This window comes from Piliocolobus tephrosceles, chromosome 9 (assembly GCF_002776525.5).
Source record: "Piliocolobus tephrosceles isolate RC106 chromosome 9, ASM277652v3, whole genome shotgun sequence".
Lineage (NCBI taxonomy): Eukaryota > Metazoa > Chordata > Mammalia > Primates > Cercopithecidae > Piliocolobus > Piliocolobus tephrosceles.
The window spans coordinates 28,393,791-28,408,660 of record NC_045442.1 but is presented as its reverse complement, the minus strand read 5'-3'; the positions used below and the strand labels follow the sequence as shown (position 1 = coordinate 28,408,660).

Sequence of the window (14,870 nt, the reverse complement as noted above, 5' to 3'; positions counted from 1 at the left end):
AGTTGGGCCACCAAATTCCCAGCGAGGGCCTAGGCTGAATGTGATTGCAGGTTAAAAGAGAATTATAAAAGAATTGAATTAAAACATTTCATAGGATCATGTGACATGTGTAGGTACACCACATTTTAAGCAACTTAGGTATGCCAAAATCCCAAATAGTTAACAAAATAATTCAGGAGAATGAAAGGGAATAGCAATTAAAAAAAAGAAAAGAAAAGAAATATGCTACAGATGTCGACCAATAACTCCAGATTGTGTAAATGTTGGCTTATGTTTACAAATCATCAACCAGCTTGAGTTAATGGTCAACTGAACTTGAAAAAGAAAAGTAGATGATATCAAGTTTGTGTTAGGACATGGTACCCACTGAAATAGCTATCATCAGTAAAAACTGAATATCTTGTAACTATACATCCTGAGAAAGTATAAATTGATTACAAATCTTGACTGTCTAGACCAGTGATGACCAAATTAACTATAAAGTGAGGCATATATGTAATTTTAGATTTTCTAGTAACCACATTAAAAATGTAAAAAATAAGGTGATATTAATTTTAATAATGTTTTCTTTAACCCAAAATTTCAAAAATATTATCATTTCAGTTGTCACACTAATGACATTTCAAGTGCTCAGTAGCCACAAGGTGAGCTACCGTATTGGCTACCATATGGACAAGTGGTACTATGTTAGCCAGAATAACTTTAGACCCATTATAAGCTCAGTTGACAAAAATGATGTATATATGCAAGATATTATATCATAATTTGATCTAAGACAATAATGACATACAACATTTGCTTAATATCCCCTGGGATCTCTGAATGGAGGTGTAGTTCAGCAGTGGGGTGGCAGAGGGGATCCAGGGAAAATGTCAGGTATGATGGAAGACTAATATCATTCAAAAAGAATTATAAATTTCTCTGTTTTTGAAAGCATCATAGGAAGGCAAAATAGATGGATTTGTTAATTATTCTTGACATAGTGAGTGAAAGAGGACAAAATGTAATGAGCATGTAATGGTGATGATGATGGTGATAATAATGCTGCTGGTGATGATGGTGGTGATGGTCATAGTGGTGGTATGTTTCTTTCATGTGGTTTTACCAGAACATTTGTGTGTTCAGTGCAGCCTTATAGATGGTCATGTGCCTGGAAATATGCCCATCATGCAGATCAGGGTTGTAGGAAAGCTCTTGGCTTGACTTCATGCGTTGGGGTTGGTGGGCAAGGAAGATGACATGGTGTCATTGTACATAATGATGTCCTTGTCACAGAAGGTCATAGTGCTTTGTCAGGTGATATTCCCGTGCCTATCTCTTCTATAAGGTAATTTTACATGATGGCATAGTGAGATTGAATAGGAGTTTCAAATTCATGTTTCTAATCTGGTGTTTATGCTGAGTGAGAAATGAAATATTAGCAAGGAAAAAATAAAATGTGCTCTGAAATAGCCCAGTGGCTCCACAGCAAGGGCTGTTAGGCATTAGGGGAAGAAATGATGCCCTGGAGGAATAGGGAAGATAGGTAGCAGCCTTCTGATTAATCAGAGTTAGAAAAAGTTTGATGTTCTGCCTGCTTTCTGGTACAGAGAAAGCTGGAGATGGCCTCTGGGAGATAGAAACAGGTTTGTCCCTCACAAATAGAAGCACCTGCTTTTCCTGTTTCCCTAGTCCAATGAGTCTGCCTCCTCTTTTGTTGTGTGTGAGTCAGACATTGATTTTTCTTGTCTGTTTTAGACACTGATCCAATCTGTGGCTCACCAGGTAGGATCAATAATAACGTTTAAGGAGCTACTCTTCCCAAGATGGAGGGATAACAGGTCCTCAGCATTTGTTCAGCTTCGTAAATGTTTGTCTGTCTTCTTTGAGACTTGGTTTCTAGGGGCCGCTGTGTGAAGCACCTGTTTTGCTCTTGCTCTCTTACATTCCCTTTATCATACACACACACACACACACACACACACACAACAGCAACAACACACTTGACACAAACTACTATCAATTGTCAATTCTACTTAGGTATCGGCGGATTGTGTCCAACAACTGCACAGATGGGCTAAGGGAGAAGTACACCGCCAAGGCCCAGATGTGCCCTGGAAAAGCCCCTCGGGGCCTCCATGTGGTGACGACCGATGGGCGCCTGGTGGCAGAGCAGGGGCACAATGCAACTTTCATCATCCTCATGGAGGAGGTAGGTGCTTGACTGGTTCTCTGAGGTCAGAACTCCCAACCAGACCATTCCCAGAATGGAAAAAGAAGATCTTACGTTCCCAGAGACCCCTGCACCAAAGTCAATGGTGAGAAGCTGAAACTTCTGGAAAGAAGACAGACAAGGGTGAAAGAGGGCTTGGGGGTATTTACTGACCTTTCTCCCTTTATCCCACAATAAAGACCCAGTCTGCAGTGGGAGCCCACTTGCCTCTGGAGCATGCAGATGTGGATATATTCTTCAGGGTGTCCATTAAAGTCTGCTTTGCTGAGAGAATATTTATTACCATAAGACCATAAACTGTAAACTTGGCCAGAGGAAAGAAATTTGAATTTTATCTGTTGCTTTTAGGAGCCTCTTTTGCTTTATTCTAACCCTTAATCCCACTGATTAGAAAAGCCCACAAAGCTTTCACAAGGTCTTGAAAGTATGAGCGTGAGGGTGGGGAAGATTATTGAAATTCTTTAAAGTTATCTTTATAAAGAGTGTTGTGTTAGTTACTTTTCTATCAGCTAGATGCTGTATTCTTTCACTTTTTTAGTGTCTTCTGAAATCTGGGCAGTAAAATCAGACTGCATACATTGATTCCAGTATGGGAATATCTCTGTTGTCTGCTTCTTTTATAAGCTGTTGAATTGCTTACTATACTAGGGCATTTAAGGCACTCTTTGCTGAGTGGTGGAGCAGGAAGGCTTGCCTGATTGACGCAGCCCTCTAAATTTATATGCAAATTGCTCTGTGCTCTTGAGATCTTGGAAAGAAGGCAAAACAGGCCAGGGGTCTGTTTTTCACAAGTATGAGCACTTCAGAAACCTTTAAAGTCAGGAGTACAGTGGACAGGGTGGTGAAGGTTCCTTATCCTGGGTTGACAGATTTCTCAGCCTTCACTTATAACAGGTGCTTGAATTAAAGGACTTTAAGATTCAGAGGAGGTCATTATCACATTTCCACTAGGGAGTTTCCAGGACCACAGCTATAAAAACCTTCTCTTGAATGGATGTGAAGAGTCACGATCTTATCCATTTGAATTGCCTCCAGTTCATTTCCACTTTAATTTATATTCATAAACTCAAGGATAGTTGACATTGTGTGGGGGGCAAGAGAGCACCTATCAATATTTCATTCACGTCTGGGCTGCTATGGGGGAAGAGATGGAAAGTGAAACTGTGATCAGTGCACATTCACTGGGCAGAAGGATTGGCTCGTAATTCCAAAATGATGTATTTCTCTATTCTATCATTCATCTTCATATATGAACAGAGCGATGATATTCTTCTTCATATAGGATCTTTGTTTTGTGGTCAAGTGCATTGCGTTGATCCAAAGTGTTGGCCCAATGTGATGGTGGTAGGGTGGGGACCAAGAAGAATAGGGTTCAGCATAGGTCCTTAAGGAGCTAAATGTTGGCTTTAGGTGGTGAGATGCATTCACCTGAATCATTGGCATGATGTTACCAGGTAGTACACAGAGAGCTCTTGACTTTCCAAGAGACAGAGATATCTGTGAGCTTGGATGATCTGAAAAGGCTTCAGGGAAGTGGAGGCTTAGGTAGATTTAGGGAAGTCCAAGGATAAGAGAACAAGGGTATAATTTTGGGTGGTATGCAATATTCATCTGTAGAATGGGAATCGCCATCCTATCCCTGCTGTTATTTTGCAGATGGCGTTATATAATATGTATTAAGTGAGTAGCATAGTTCTTGTAACATAGCAAATACTCAAAATAGGAACAATTACAACTGCATGGCAACTGAAGGCATTATTGAAACCAGACTGAGTCTGGAACCTGGTCTTCCTGTACTCCCTATGAAACTTTGTTCTAACTACTTATTTTTGTCCCCACACAAATGGGGACAAAATACTTTCTACAATATGGAATTATGAGGAGAGTACTTGCTTGGCACTAACAAAAGAACCTCTGTAACTATTTGCTGCTACTATGACTGCAATTATTATTAGGACACAGAAGGAGAATTAAACTATGTATGTGAGGGAGTCAGTGAAACCCTGGCTTCCCTTCAGAACTTTATAGAGGGTCTACCTTGCCCACTATTGCCAGTGTCATACCAACTCAGGTTGCCCTGAGCTTGGATGATGAAGACAATAGGTCCATAGTGCCTGCCCATAGTGCCCTGTGGATCAGATGGGAGTGTGATCATTGTGTTGCAGGTGTTTCATCCCCTTGGGAAAGACTATGGGTCATCAGAGGTTGATGCTAAAGCAACAGGAGGAAGCATCAGATAGGAGTATGGCTGGACCACGTAAATTGACCCATCTGCTATGCCGTCTTGCAGGGTGATCTCCAAAGGACAAACATCCAGCTTGATTTTGGGGATGGGATTGCTGTGTCCTACGCAAACTTCAGCCCCATCGAGGACGGCATCAAGCACGTGTATAAGAGTGCAGGGATCTTCCAGGTGACAGCCTATGCAGAGAACAACCTTGGCTCAGATACAGCTGTCCTCTTCCTGCATGTGGTTTGTAAGTAGCAGGCACCAGCCCCTTTTTCCCTTTATTCCCAGTTGGCAACTTGTTCTGTTCAGACTTCCTAAAATTCAGAGCTGAGACCAGGTTCAGTGTGACTACTACGATTACCCAAACCAAATGGTAGAGATATGTACTCATCTGTGTTTCTGAGTTTTATGATACAGAAATAGATTGATTATTTTGAAGTTTGGATAACATATTACCAACTGGGCCCTCTTTTTCAGCACCACTCTGCTCTAATATAAATGTGTGCATGCATACACATTCAGGTAAAAGTCTCCTCTCTTCCTTTTGGAGAATCCTCAAAATGAAAAAGAAACAAGCCATCTGGTTGATAGTCTCAGGCTCATTCTCAATCTATCATGAATGAAGAATGCAAAAATCAGAGTCAACTGTTATTTGTGTTGTGAGAGCCAAAGAAGGATTAAAGAAACACATTTAGATATTTTTAATGTAGAACTAAACACACACACAAAACCACAAAACTAATTTTTACATACAAGGTTACTGCAAGTTCATTCTGTTTTGACAATTCTAAGAACTGTCCAAAAATATTTTGTTGTCCTAGAATCTATTTCATTGCTATTGGCTGTTGCTTGGCACAAACCAAAAGAACAGTTGGTGCTCCAAAATATTTCATTTGTGCTGGATGCATTTTGTGTATTGTTTATTCTAGAATTTGATGCAGGTAAACTGAAACTTTAATATTGTGATTTTAGAATGTCAGGTCAAGGAAATGTTGTCATGGGACTGGGATTGGTTTCCCACATGTGTATCAGTGATATTCTTGAGTCTGAGGATTTCCATGGTTCTTACTTACATACCCCACAATAATTTCCAGGTAATATGCTACATATGGTGAAATTATAAGTTCTGAAAGAGTCTAAATGAAAACAAGGAGCACCCTCCTATTAATAACTCAGTGATGGCATCAACTCTATCATATAAACAACCTACACCTAAGAGGTTCCTGGCAAACAGTAAGCTAGCTGGTCTCCTAGCTCTCTGGTCACAATGCCAGTAAAGGGACCAAAAGTGATAAGGGATGTGTGTGAGAGGAGACCTGGATTATGTAGCTCAGTCATGTACCTAAAAATGACAGGCTACATGGCCATGAGATAAATGGTTTCATCTCTAGATCTCCTGAACTCCAGTTTTAAAATGGCTTAATTCTGACTGCTACCTTGCCTCATGGGGCTTTTGTAATAGTAAACACACACAAAAAAAACATCCAATCATTCACTAATTAATTTAACAAAAATTTGTTGAAGTCTTAAAATATGCAAGGCACTCTGCTAGGCACTAGGAGGTAGCAATGCAGATATGGCCCTCCTCTTACAGAGTTTCCATTCTGGTGGGGAAGTAGGGTGCTGCTACAAATGAGCCATAAACAGGCAAAGTGGTGAGAACCACACCACATCAACTACAACCATTCTGTGCCAGAAGCACCAGGTCAGAAACCCAGGTGGGTGATGTTCATGGTGTTCATGAGCCCAGGCTTTAGAACAAGGGAGATCTGTGCTTGAATTCCGATCACATTCCTTTGTTAAATGTCTGCTATTGGTCAATGTTCTTAGGCTTTATAAACCTCCAATTTCTTATCTTTAATGCTGGCTGGGTGTGGTGGCTCACGCCTGTAATCCCAGCACTTTGGGAGGCCAAGGCAGGCAGATCACGGAGTCAGGAGATTGAGACCATCCTGGCTAACACAATGAAACCTCTCTCTACTGAAAATACACAAAATTAGCCGGGTGCCACTGCACTCCAGCCTGGGAGACAGAGAGAGACTGTCAAAAAAAAAAAAAAAAAAAAAAAAAAATCTTATCTTCAGTGCTTAGCTAAAAGGGAGGCTGTGAGAATCAAGCTGGATGAGGTGTGCATGTGTTGGGTATCCCCAAGACCACCACCAGGTTTGGTGATTCACTAGGCAGACCCACAGGGCTCAGCTAAAGTTTCACCGTGACTATGATTCATTACAGCGAAAGAGTACAAAACAAAATCCTCAAAGGGAAAGGCTCAAGGGGCAAAGTCTGGAGGAAACGAGGCAGAAGCTTCCATGAGTTTTCTCCCCACAAAGTCACACAGGACACTCCTTTATCCAGCAATGAGTTGTAACATGTATAAAAAGGCTGTCTAAAACAGAATCTCATTAGAGACTCAGTGCCTAAAGTTTTTAATGGGGGCCAGTCATGTAGGTACCCTCTGCCTGGCATGTAACAAAACTCCAGATTCCCAATGGAAAGCATTGGGAATAAACGATACTGTTTGCAAAAGCAGTTTAGGCAGAGTGAACCACTCTTATCAGTTAATGGTTGACTGGAAACACTCCCAGAGCCATGTTTCCAGATACCAGCCAGGGGCTAACTTGCAAGCAGACCTTCCTAAGGACAGCAATTTCAGGTCCATGTTATTTTTTGGCGCAGTGTGCGGAATGCTGCCTATCGCCCAGCTTTGTGCATGATAAATTAGAGTATTTACTAAGTAATTCCTATTAACTTCATACCTGACATTTTTGCTGCATTTAAAAATGAAGACAAAGAAGGAAAACGAACTTCACATTTCTCTGTTCCAAGGACTTGCCCCACCCACATTTCTGATTCTGCCAAGAGTAGGCCTTGCCTTCAGGGTGTGACAACCAATGTATCTTACTGGCAAAAAACACAACAGCAAGGAACAGGTTTATACCGTGGCTTACGTGCATAAGGGAGGAAATGTTCCTTGAAACTTTTATTGTGCTCATAATTCCCTCCAAATCAATCATGGCTGCATTTTCCAGACAGTTTTTATTGTGGAGACTGCTCTTGGCCTTACCTTGGGCCATTAGCTAACAAACGTAGTTGTTAGCTGCCCATAATAACCAATCTCACACAGATTATTAGATTTTTATCAAAAGGGGCACTATTTGACAGTGAGGAATTTAGAAGTTTGCACTGTTTCTTCCTGAATCTGCTCAGCTGTCATCTCTTCTCATTGATCCTTGGTTTGTCTCCACATCAAAGCCCAGGGCTCCTGGCTTAGAATCTTTGCCCTAAAAAAAAACTGGTGTATGGTAGTGTTCCTTAGGATTATTTTTAACCAAACACACTTGTCCTGAAGCAGAATAAATGCAACCATGAGCGATGGTCTTCCAAGTCGTAAACACCACATCCTTTTTGTGTTTGGCATGAGTTTATGGAGAAGGGGGTCTCCTTTTATCTTCTTGGGTATCAGAGGACCTGACACTGTCAGCTCCCACTGAGCCAAGGCCCCCAAGTGACAGAAAGCCAAGAAGAAACTCAAGGCCATGAACCATAGCTGCATCATTGCTTAACTGTGGAAGATCCCAGGGTTCCCATGAGGTGTGTTGGGGAATGGGTTTCATGCTTTCTGGAGGATAACAGTGAGAACAGAAGCAGTGACTTTGAGGGTGAAAAGGTCCCCTAAAGGGGCCCCTTTCCTATCAGGAAAAAAATGAGAGATTTGAATCTGGGCATGGAGAAAGAAGTTTTTCATCTCCCTCCTTGGAAGTGGACTAGCCAGGAGCCCCTCCCCACAGCCTCTTTCTCTTCCCCATTGATCAATAAAACACAAACTATAAAGAGACATAAATTAGGTAAACTCCTAAAAATGAGTAAATAAAGCAATGAAATTATCCATTATTTTCTCACATCTTGTGCCTTTTTTACTCTCATGAACAAACAAATCATACAAAAATAATAACAAAAAAATTCTTATTTAAAATAAGTCAGCCTTCAACGAAACATGTATCTGAATTGACAAAGTTGAAAGTGTTTGCTAAGAGAAATCTTGAGATGCCATATGTCTGGGGTCAAGGCAGAGAACTTTAGGCAGAAAGCATTCTCAGGCTGTAGATACTCTTCCTTTTAAGTATTCACTTTTATTTTATTTTTAATTGTTGTGGGTACATAGTTGGTATATGTATTTATGGGGTACATGAGATGTTTTGATACAGGTATGCAATGTGAAATAAGCACATCATGGAAACTAGGGCATCCATCCCCCTCAAGCATTTATCCTTTGCTCATACACTGGCCTGACTGGTCTCCCCACCCAAATAGCAGTCGCTGTCCAAACACTTTCCCCTTCAATATAAAATTACCTATGACACAGAATATGTCCAGTTAGACTCAGGAGAATGCTCACTGAAGTCCTTAGAGGGACTTCTACCCAATGACAGACAGAAACAGTGATGGCAGTGGTGGTGGTGGGCAGTAGTGGTAGAAATCATGACATTCTTTCATTAATTGTATGGTACATTAAACAACCACATAACAATTTCATATGTTCTTATTACTATAAGGAAGGCAGAGCAAATGTTGTCCTTATTTTTACAACAAGGTAATAGTCTGTGTAGGATTAAGACTCGTAAGATAAAGGAAAAAATCGTATAAGTACATTTGTGCCAGAGTTGAAATGAGAAACATCCATCTGTTTTCTTCCCTTTGAACTGACTTGTCTCCAGAATTACCAGGGAAGCAAATAAGGATGGGTAGATGGCCTGAAAAATGCTCCACCAATGAGAAGAATTCAAGCCATCTAGGCTGAAGAGATGTCTTTGCTACAGTTGTGGCTTAAGAACTTCATATAGAAGTCTCTTCAGTTACTTGTACTCATCAAATTGATGATGGTGGAAACCAAGGAAATTGCTCTGACATAGTAGGAAGAGAATTAAAATATGTTATTTGGATTTGGGTATGTAGGAAGGATTAAATAAGAGAAAGAAGGAGGGAGGAAGACAGAAAGATAGAAAGGAAAGTAAGGAAAAGAGGAAAGGAGGGAAAAAGGAAGAAAAAAGCTTGCAGTGTTAAAAAATTATTTACCTCTCAGATGCAACACTGATACATTACTGGCCACCACCACCCCCCCCCTTTTTTTTTTTTTATTAAGATGAAGTTTTGTTCTTGTCGCCCAGCCTGGAGTGCAATGGTGCGATTTCAGCTCACTGCATCCTCCGCCTCCTGGATTCAAATGATTCTCCTGCTTCAGCCTCCTGAGTAGCTGGGATTACAAGCACCTGCCACCATGCCCAGCTAATTTTTGTATTTTTAGTAGAGATGGGGTTTCACCATGTTGGCCAGGCTGGTCTCTAACTCCTGACCTCAGGTCATCCACCCACCTCATCCTCCCAAAGTGCTGGGATTACAGGTGTGAGCCACCGTGCCCGGCCACATTAACACTTTTTCATCAGCTTTGTCCTCTTCTCATTTTAGTTTGGAAACTAAAATCCTCACTTATTGCCTAGGGTGTGTTCATGTATATTATTCTACTTGCTAGTTTAGAATATCATGCTGCTTTTATCAGTTTTCTGAGGGAAAAAATGAGAAGCTTGGTTACCTTTCTGCAAGCAGATTTTTTATTATTTGGGAATCTGACATTTGTGTCTCCTTTGATTTAGGGAGATATACTTTTCCCTTTTTGGAAAACAGCCTTGCCAGTTTCTGAATGACACCCAGTGTGTACTGCACATGATGAGGCACAATGGCCAATTGTTGAAAGAGATGGAAACCCATTAACAATCAGGAATAATGGAAGAGCCCTCCACACAATGCATTGACCCCAAATCACAATACAGGCTAATCATCAATAACAAAATAGACTGCTGTTTATCTTCCCATTTATTGGCTAAGTGTCTAGTAAATCAGCTTTGTCCTTGTATTAGAGGTTCATAAGCATCTGTGGTTAGGCTTATCAGATGTAAATTTAGTTCAGATGCCACTCAAAAAATCTGAAGCTTGATTTGAGTTCCCTATTATACCCAGTACTTCATTTCAAGTGCATGTGCACACCTCCCAATGTGTATGGTTTTCTGACTCTTCTTTATTACAGGGGATGCTAATAGAAATTAAGGTTAAGAATCTAGGGGTGTAATACAGTTTGCCCACATCCAGAAATATAAACACTGTCCTTTTTTTCTGTTTCCTTAGGTCCTGTGGAGCATGTTCATCTCCGAGTTCCATTTGTTGCCATAAGAAATAAGGAGGTCAACATCAGTGCAGTCGTTTGGCCCAGTCAACTGGGGACCCTTACCTATTTCTGGTGGTTCGGCAATAGCACAAAGGTTCGGCCCTTTCTGATTGGTGTCAAATTAGATCTGTACTGAATGCTCCTATGTTCCTGCTTTTATGTGTCTATTGGGAGGCACTGAGAATTCAGGCAAGAAGAGGTACTTAATAAACCTATGAGCCCACAAAATTGAATAAAACCTACCTCTTTACACCAAGTTCATTACTTTATTAGGGAAAGTTCAAATAATCCTGAGCAAGAAAAAGTACTTTGAGAAACTCTACGAACCTGCATGTTCTTGCTTCTCTAATCAATATTTCTAAAATTTCATTTGTTCTGTTTTACTTTAATCTTGGCCTTGGACTGGTTATATAATGTCAAAGAAGTTACTTAGCATCTCTGAGATTAAGTAGCCCTATCTATCTAGATATCTAAATGTAGGGCTGTCAAAATTAAATGAGATAACACAGGTAAAGAATCCTTATCAATACTTACTAGCTGTTCTAGAAATGCTAGCATTCTTTTTAGGCAGGTTACGGAGGTTGCCACATCTCAAAGAAAGGAACAAAAGAGGCCAAACTCTGGACTGGCCATACACTCCCTGCTTCCAGCCATGGTGATGGCAACACCTGTGTCAAGCATGACCACAATTGTATGATAGAAGCTGGGAACAATTTGGCTGAGAATTCCTCAATTAAATTAATGTTCTTAATGTTCTTCTGTATTCCTATTTTATAAAGAACACTTCAGTTTTGAGGCGTTGTAAGTTCACAGCAAAATCAACAGGTGGTACAGAGATTTTCCATATATCCCCTGCTTCTACACATGTATAGCCTCCTCCATGATCAACATCCCCCACCAGAGTGTTACATTTGTTGTAACAGATGAACTTACATTGATATATCATTATCACTCAGAGTCCATAGTTTACTTTGGGATTCATTTCTGGTTTTGTACATTCCATAGGTTTGGATAAATGTATAATGACATGAATCTACCACTATAGTATCAAAAAGAAGGGTTTCACTACCCCAAAAATGCTCTGTGCTCCACCCATTCATACCTGCCTCCTCCTCAATCCTTGGCAACCACTGATATTTTTTCTGTCTCTGTAGAGTTTTGCCTTTTCCAGAATGTCATATAGTTGGAATCATACAGTATGCACTGTTTTCGTATTGCCTTCCTTCACTAAGTAATATGCATTTAAATTTGCTCCCTGTCTTTTCATGTCTTGATAGCTCGTTTCTTTGCAGTGCTGAATAATATCCCATTGTCTGAATGTATCACAGTTTGTTTATCTATTCACTCATTGAAGAGCATATTGGTTGCTTCTAAGTTTTGGCAATAATGAATAAATCTGCTATAAACATTCATGGGCAAGTTTGGTGTGGACATAAGTTTTCAACTACTTTGGATAAATACTAAGAGCATGATTTCTGGATCTTATGGTAGCAGTATGTTTGGTTTTGAAATAAACCACCAAGCTGTCTTCCAAACTGGTTGGACCATTTTGCATTTCCACCAGCAATGAATGAGAGTTCTTGTTGCTCCACATCCTCACTAGCATTTGGTGGTGTCATGTTCTGGATTTTGGTCATTCTAATAGCCATGTCATGGTATCACATTTTTGTTTAAATTTGGATTTCCCAGATGACATATTATTTAGAGAAAGTTTTCATATGCTTATTTGCCAACTATATAACATCTTTGGTGAGTTGTCTATTAAGGTCTGTGGCCTATTTTTAAATCGGATTGTTCCATTATTTATTGAGTTTTAAGAATTCTTTGTGTATTATTGGATAATCTTTTATCAGATATGTCTTCTGCAAATATTTTCTTCCACTCTGCGGCTTATCTTTTCAATTTCTTGATAGTGTCTTTTGTAGACAAAAGTTTTTAATTTTAAGGAAGTGCAGCTTATCAGTTCTTTTATTCATGAATCATGTCTTTGGTGTTGTATCTCAAATGACTTCACCAAACCCAACATCATCCATGTTTTCTCCTATGTTGTCGTCTAGGAGTTTTATAGTTTTGAGTTTTACATTTAGATCTATGATCCATTTTGAGATCATTTTTTAAAGGCATAAGGTTTATACCTAGATTCTTTTTTTTTTTTCATGTGGATGTCCAGTTGTTCAAGCACCATTTGTTGAAAATACCATTTTTGCTCCATTGTATTAACTTGGCTCCTTTGCGAAAAATCAGTTGATTACGCTTATGTGGGTCTATTTCTGGGCTACTTATTTGGTTCCGTTGGTCTGTTTTCCTGTTTCTTTCCACCAGTACAACCTGTTTTGATTACTGTAAATTTATAATAGATCCTGAAGTTGAGTAGAGTCAATTCTTCAACTTTGTTCTCCTTCAATTTTATGTTAACTATTTGGAGTCATTTCCCTTGCCATAAATAGTCTCAAATCACTTTGTCAATATCTACAAACTAACTTGCTAGGATTTTCACTGGCATTGGATTGCATCTATAGATCAAATTGGTAAGAACTGACATCTTCACGATATTAAGTATTCCTATCCATGAACATGGACTATCTATTTATTTAGTTATTATTTGATTTCTTTCAACAGAGTTTTGTAGTTTTTCCTACATGGATCTCATATACATTTTGTTAAATTTATACAAAAGTATTTCATTTTTGATGGTGCTAAAGTACAAGATATTGGGTATTTTATGTTTTTGTTTTAATTGATATGTAACACTACTGTTTTTTATATGTTGATTTTGTATTCTGCAACTTTACTGAATTTGTTGATCAGATTTAAGAGTTTTTTCATGGAGTCTCTAAGTTTTTCTAAATATACATCAGCAAAGAGGGACAATTTGACTCTTTCTTTTTAAATTTAGATAGTCTTTTATTATTTATTTTTCTCTTGCCTGATTACTCGGGTTAGGACTTCCAGTCCTATATTGAATAGGAGTGGTGAAAATCAGCATCCTTATCTTCGTGTCCTAGGCTTTAAAGGAAAGGCTTTCCACTTTTCCTGATTCAGTATGGTATTAACTATGGATTTGTCATATAGCCTTTACTACATTAAGGTACATTCCTTCTATGCTGGTTTGTTGAGACTTTTTATCATTGACGATGTTAAAGTTTATCAAATGCTTTTTCTGAATCTATTAACATGATCGTATGGTTTTTGTCATTCACTCTATTGATGCAATGTATCACATTTATTGACTTGTATATGTTAAATTATCTTGCATCCCTGGGATAAATTCAACTTGATGTTGATGTATATTTTTTTCTTACATGCTGTTGAATTCAGTTTGTTACTATTTCACTGAGAATTTTTGATTCTGTATTCATCAAGCCTGTTGGCCCACAGTTTTCTTTTTTTGTTGAGTTCTTGTCTGGTTTAAGTATCAGGGTAATGCTGGCCTTGTAGAATGAGTTAGGGAGCATTCCCTCCTCTTAAATTTTTTGTAATAGTTTGTGAAGAGTTGAAATTAGTTCGTCTTTGAAAGTTTGATAGAATTCAGCAGTGAAGCCATCTGATCATAGACTTTTCTTTGTTCAGGAGACTTTTTATTACTAATTAAATCTCATTATTGGTTATTGGCCTATGCAGGCTTTCTATTTCTTCCTGATTCAATCTTGGTAGATTGTATGTGTCTAGGAATTTATCCATTTTCTCTAGATTTTTCAGTTTATTAGTATATATAGTTGTTCATAATTGTCCCTAACGATCTTTTGTGTTTCTGTGGTATCAGTTACAGTGCCTCCTTTTCCATTTCTGCTTTTGTTTGAGTGTTTACTCTTTCTTGGTTAGTCCAGCAAGTGGTTTATTGATTTTGTTTATCTTTTCAAAAAAAAAACCAAACTTTTGGTTTATTGATCCTTTGTATTATTTTTTAGTCTCCATTTTTAGTTCTCCTCTAATTTTTCTTTTTTCTTATCTTCTACTAATTTGGGGTTTTATTTGTTCTTGCTTTTCTAGTTCCGTGAGTTGCAGATTGTATTATTTGAAATCCTTCTGCTTTTCTGATGTAGGTAGTTATTGCTATAAGCTTACCTCTCAGCACTGCTTTTGCTATATCTCGTAGGTTGTGGTATGTTGTGTTTCTGGGTTTTTTTTTTTTTGTTTCAAATTTTTAAAAATTTACTCTGTAATTTCTTTCTTGACCCAACATTCAGAAGCACATCATTTAATTTCTATGT

The 14,870-nt window shown here is 38.8% G+C and overlaps 1 protein-coding gene across 1 annotated transcript in view; it reads left to right on the top strand.

The window, feature by feature from the left end:
* SORCS3 (sortilin related VPS10 domain containing receptor 3) overlaps nucleotides 1-14,870 on the top strand; it is a 620,529-nt gene that overhangs the window by 569,083 nt on the left and 36,576 nt on the right. Inside the window, exons 18-20 of the mRNA XM_023206212.2 lie at nucleotides 2,020-2,191; nucleotides 4,503-4,689; nucleotides 10,620-10,753. Coding sequence (XP_023061980.2) covers nucleotides 2,020-2,191; nucleotides 4,503-4,689; nucleotides 10,620-10,753 — 493 coding nt within the window. The remainder of the gene's footprint in view (nucleotides 1-2,019; nucleotides 2,192-4,502; nucleotides 4,690-10,619; nucleotides 10,754-14,870) is intronic.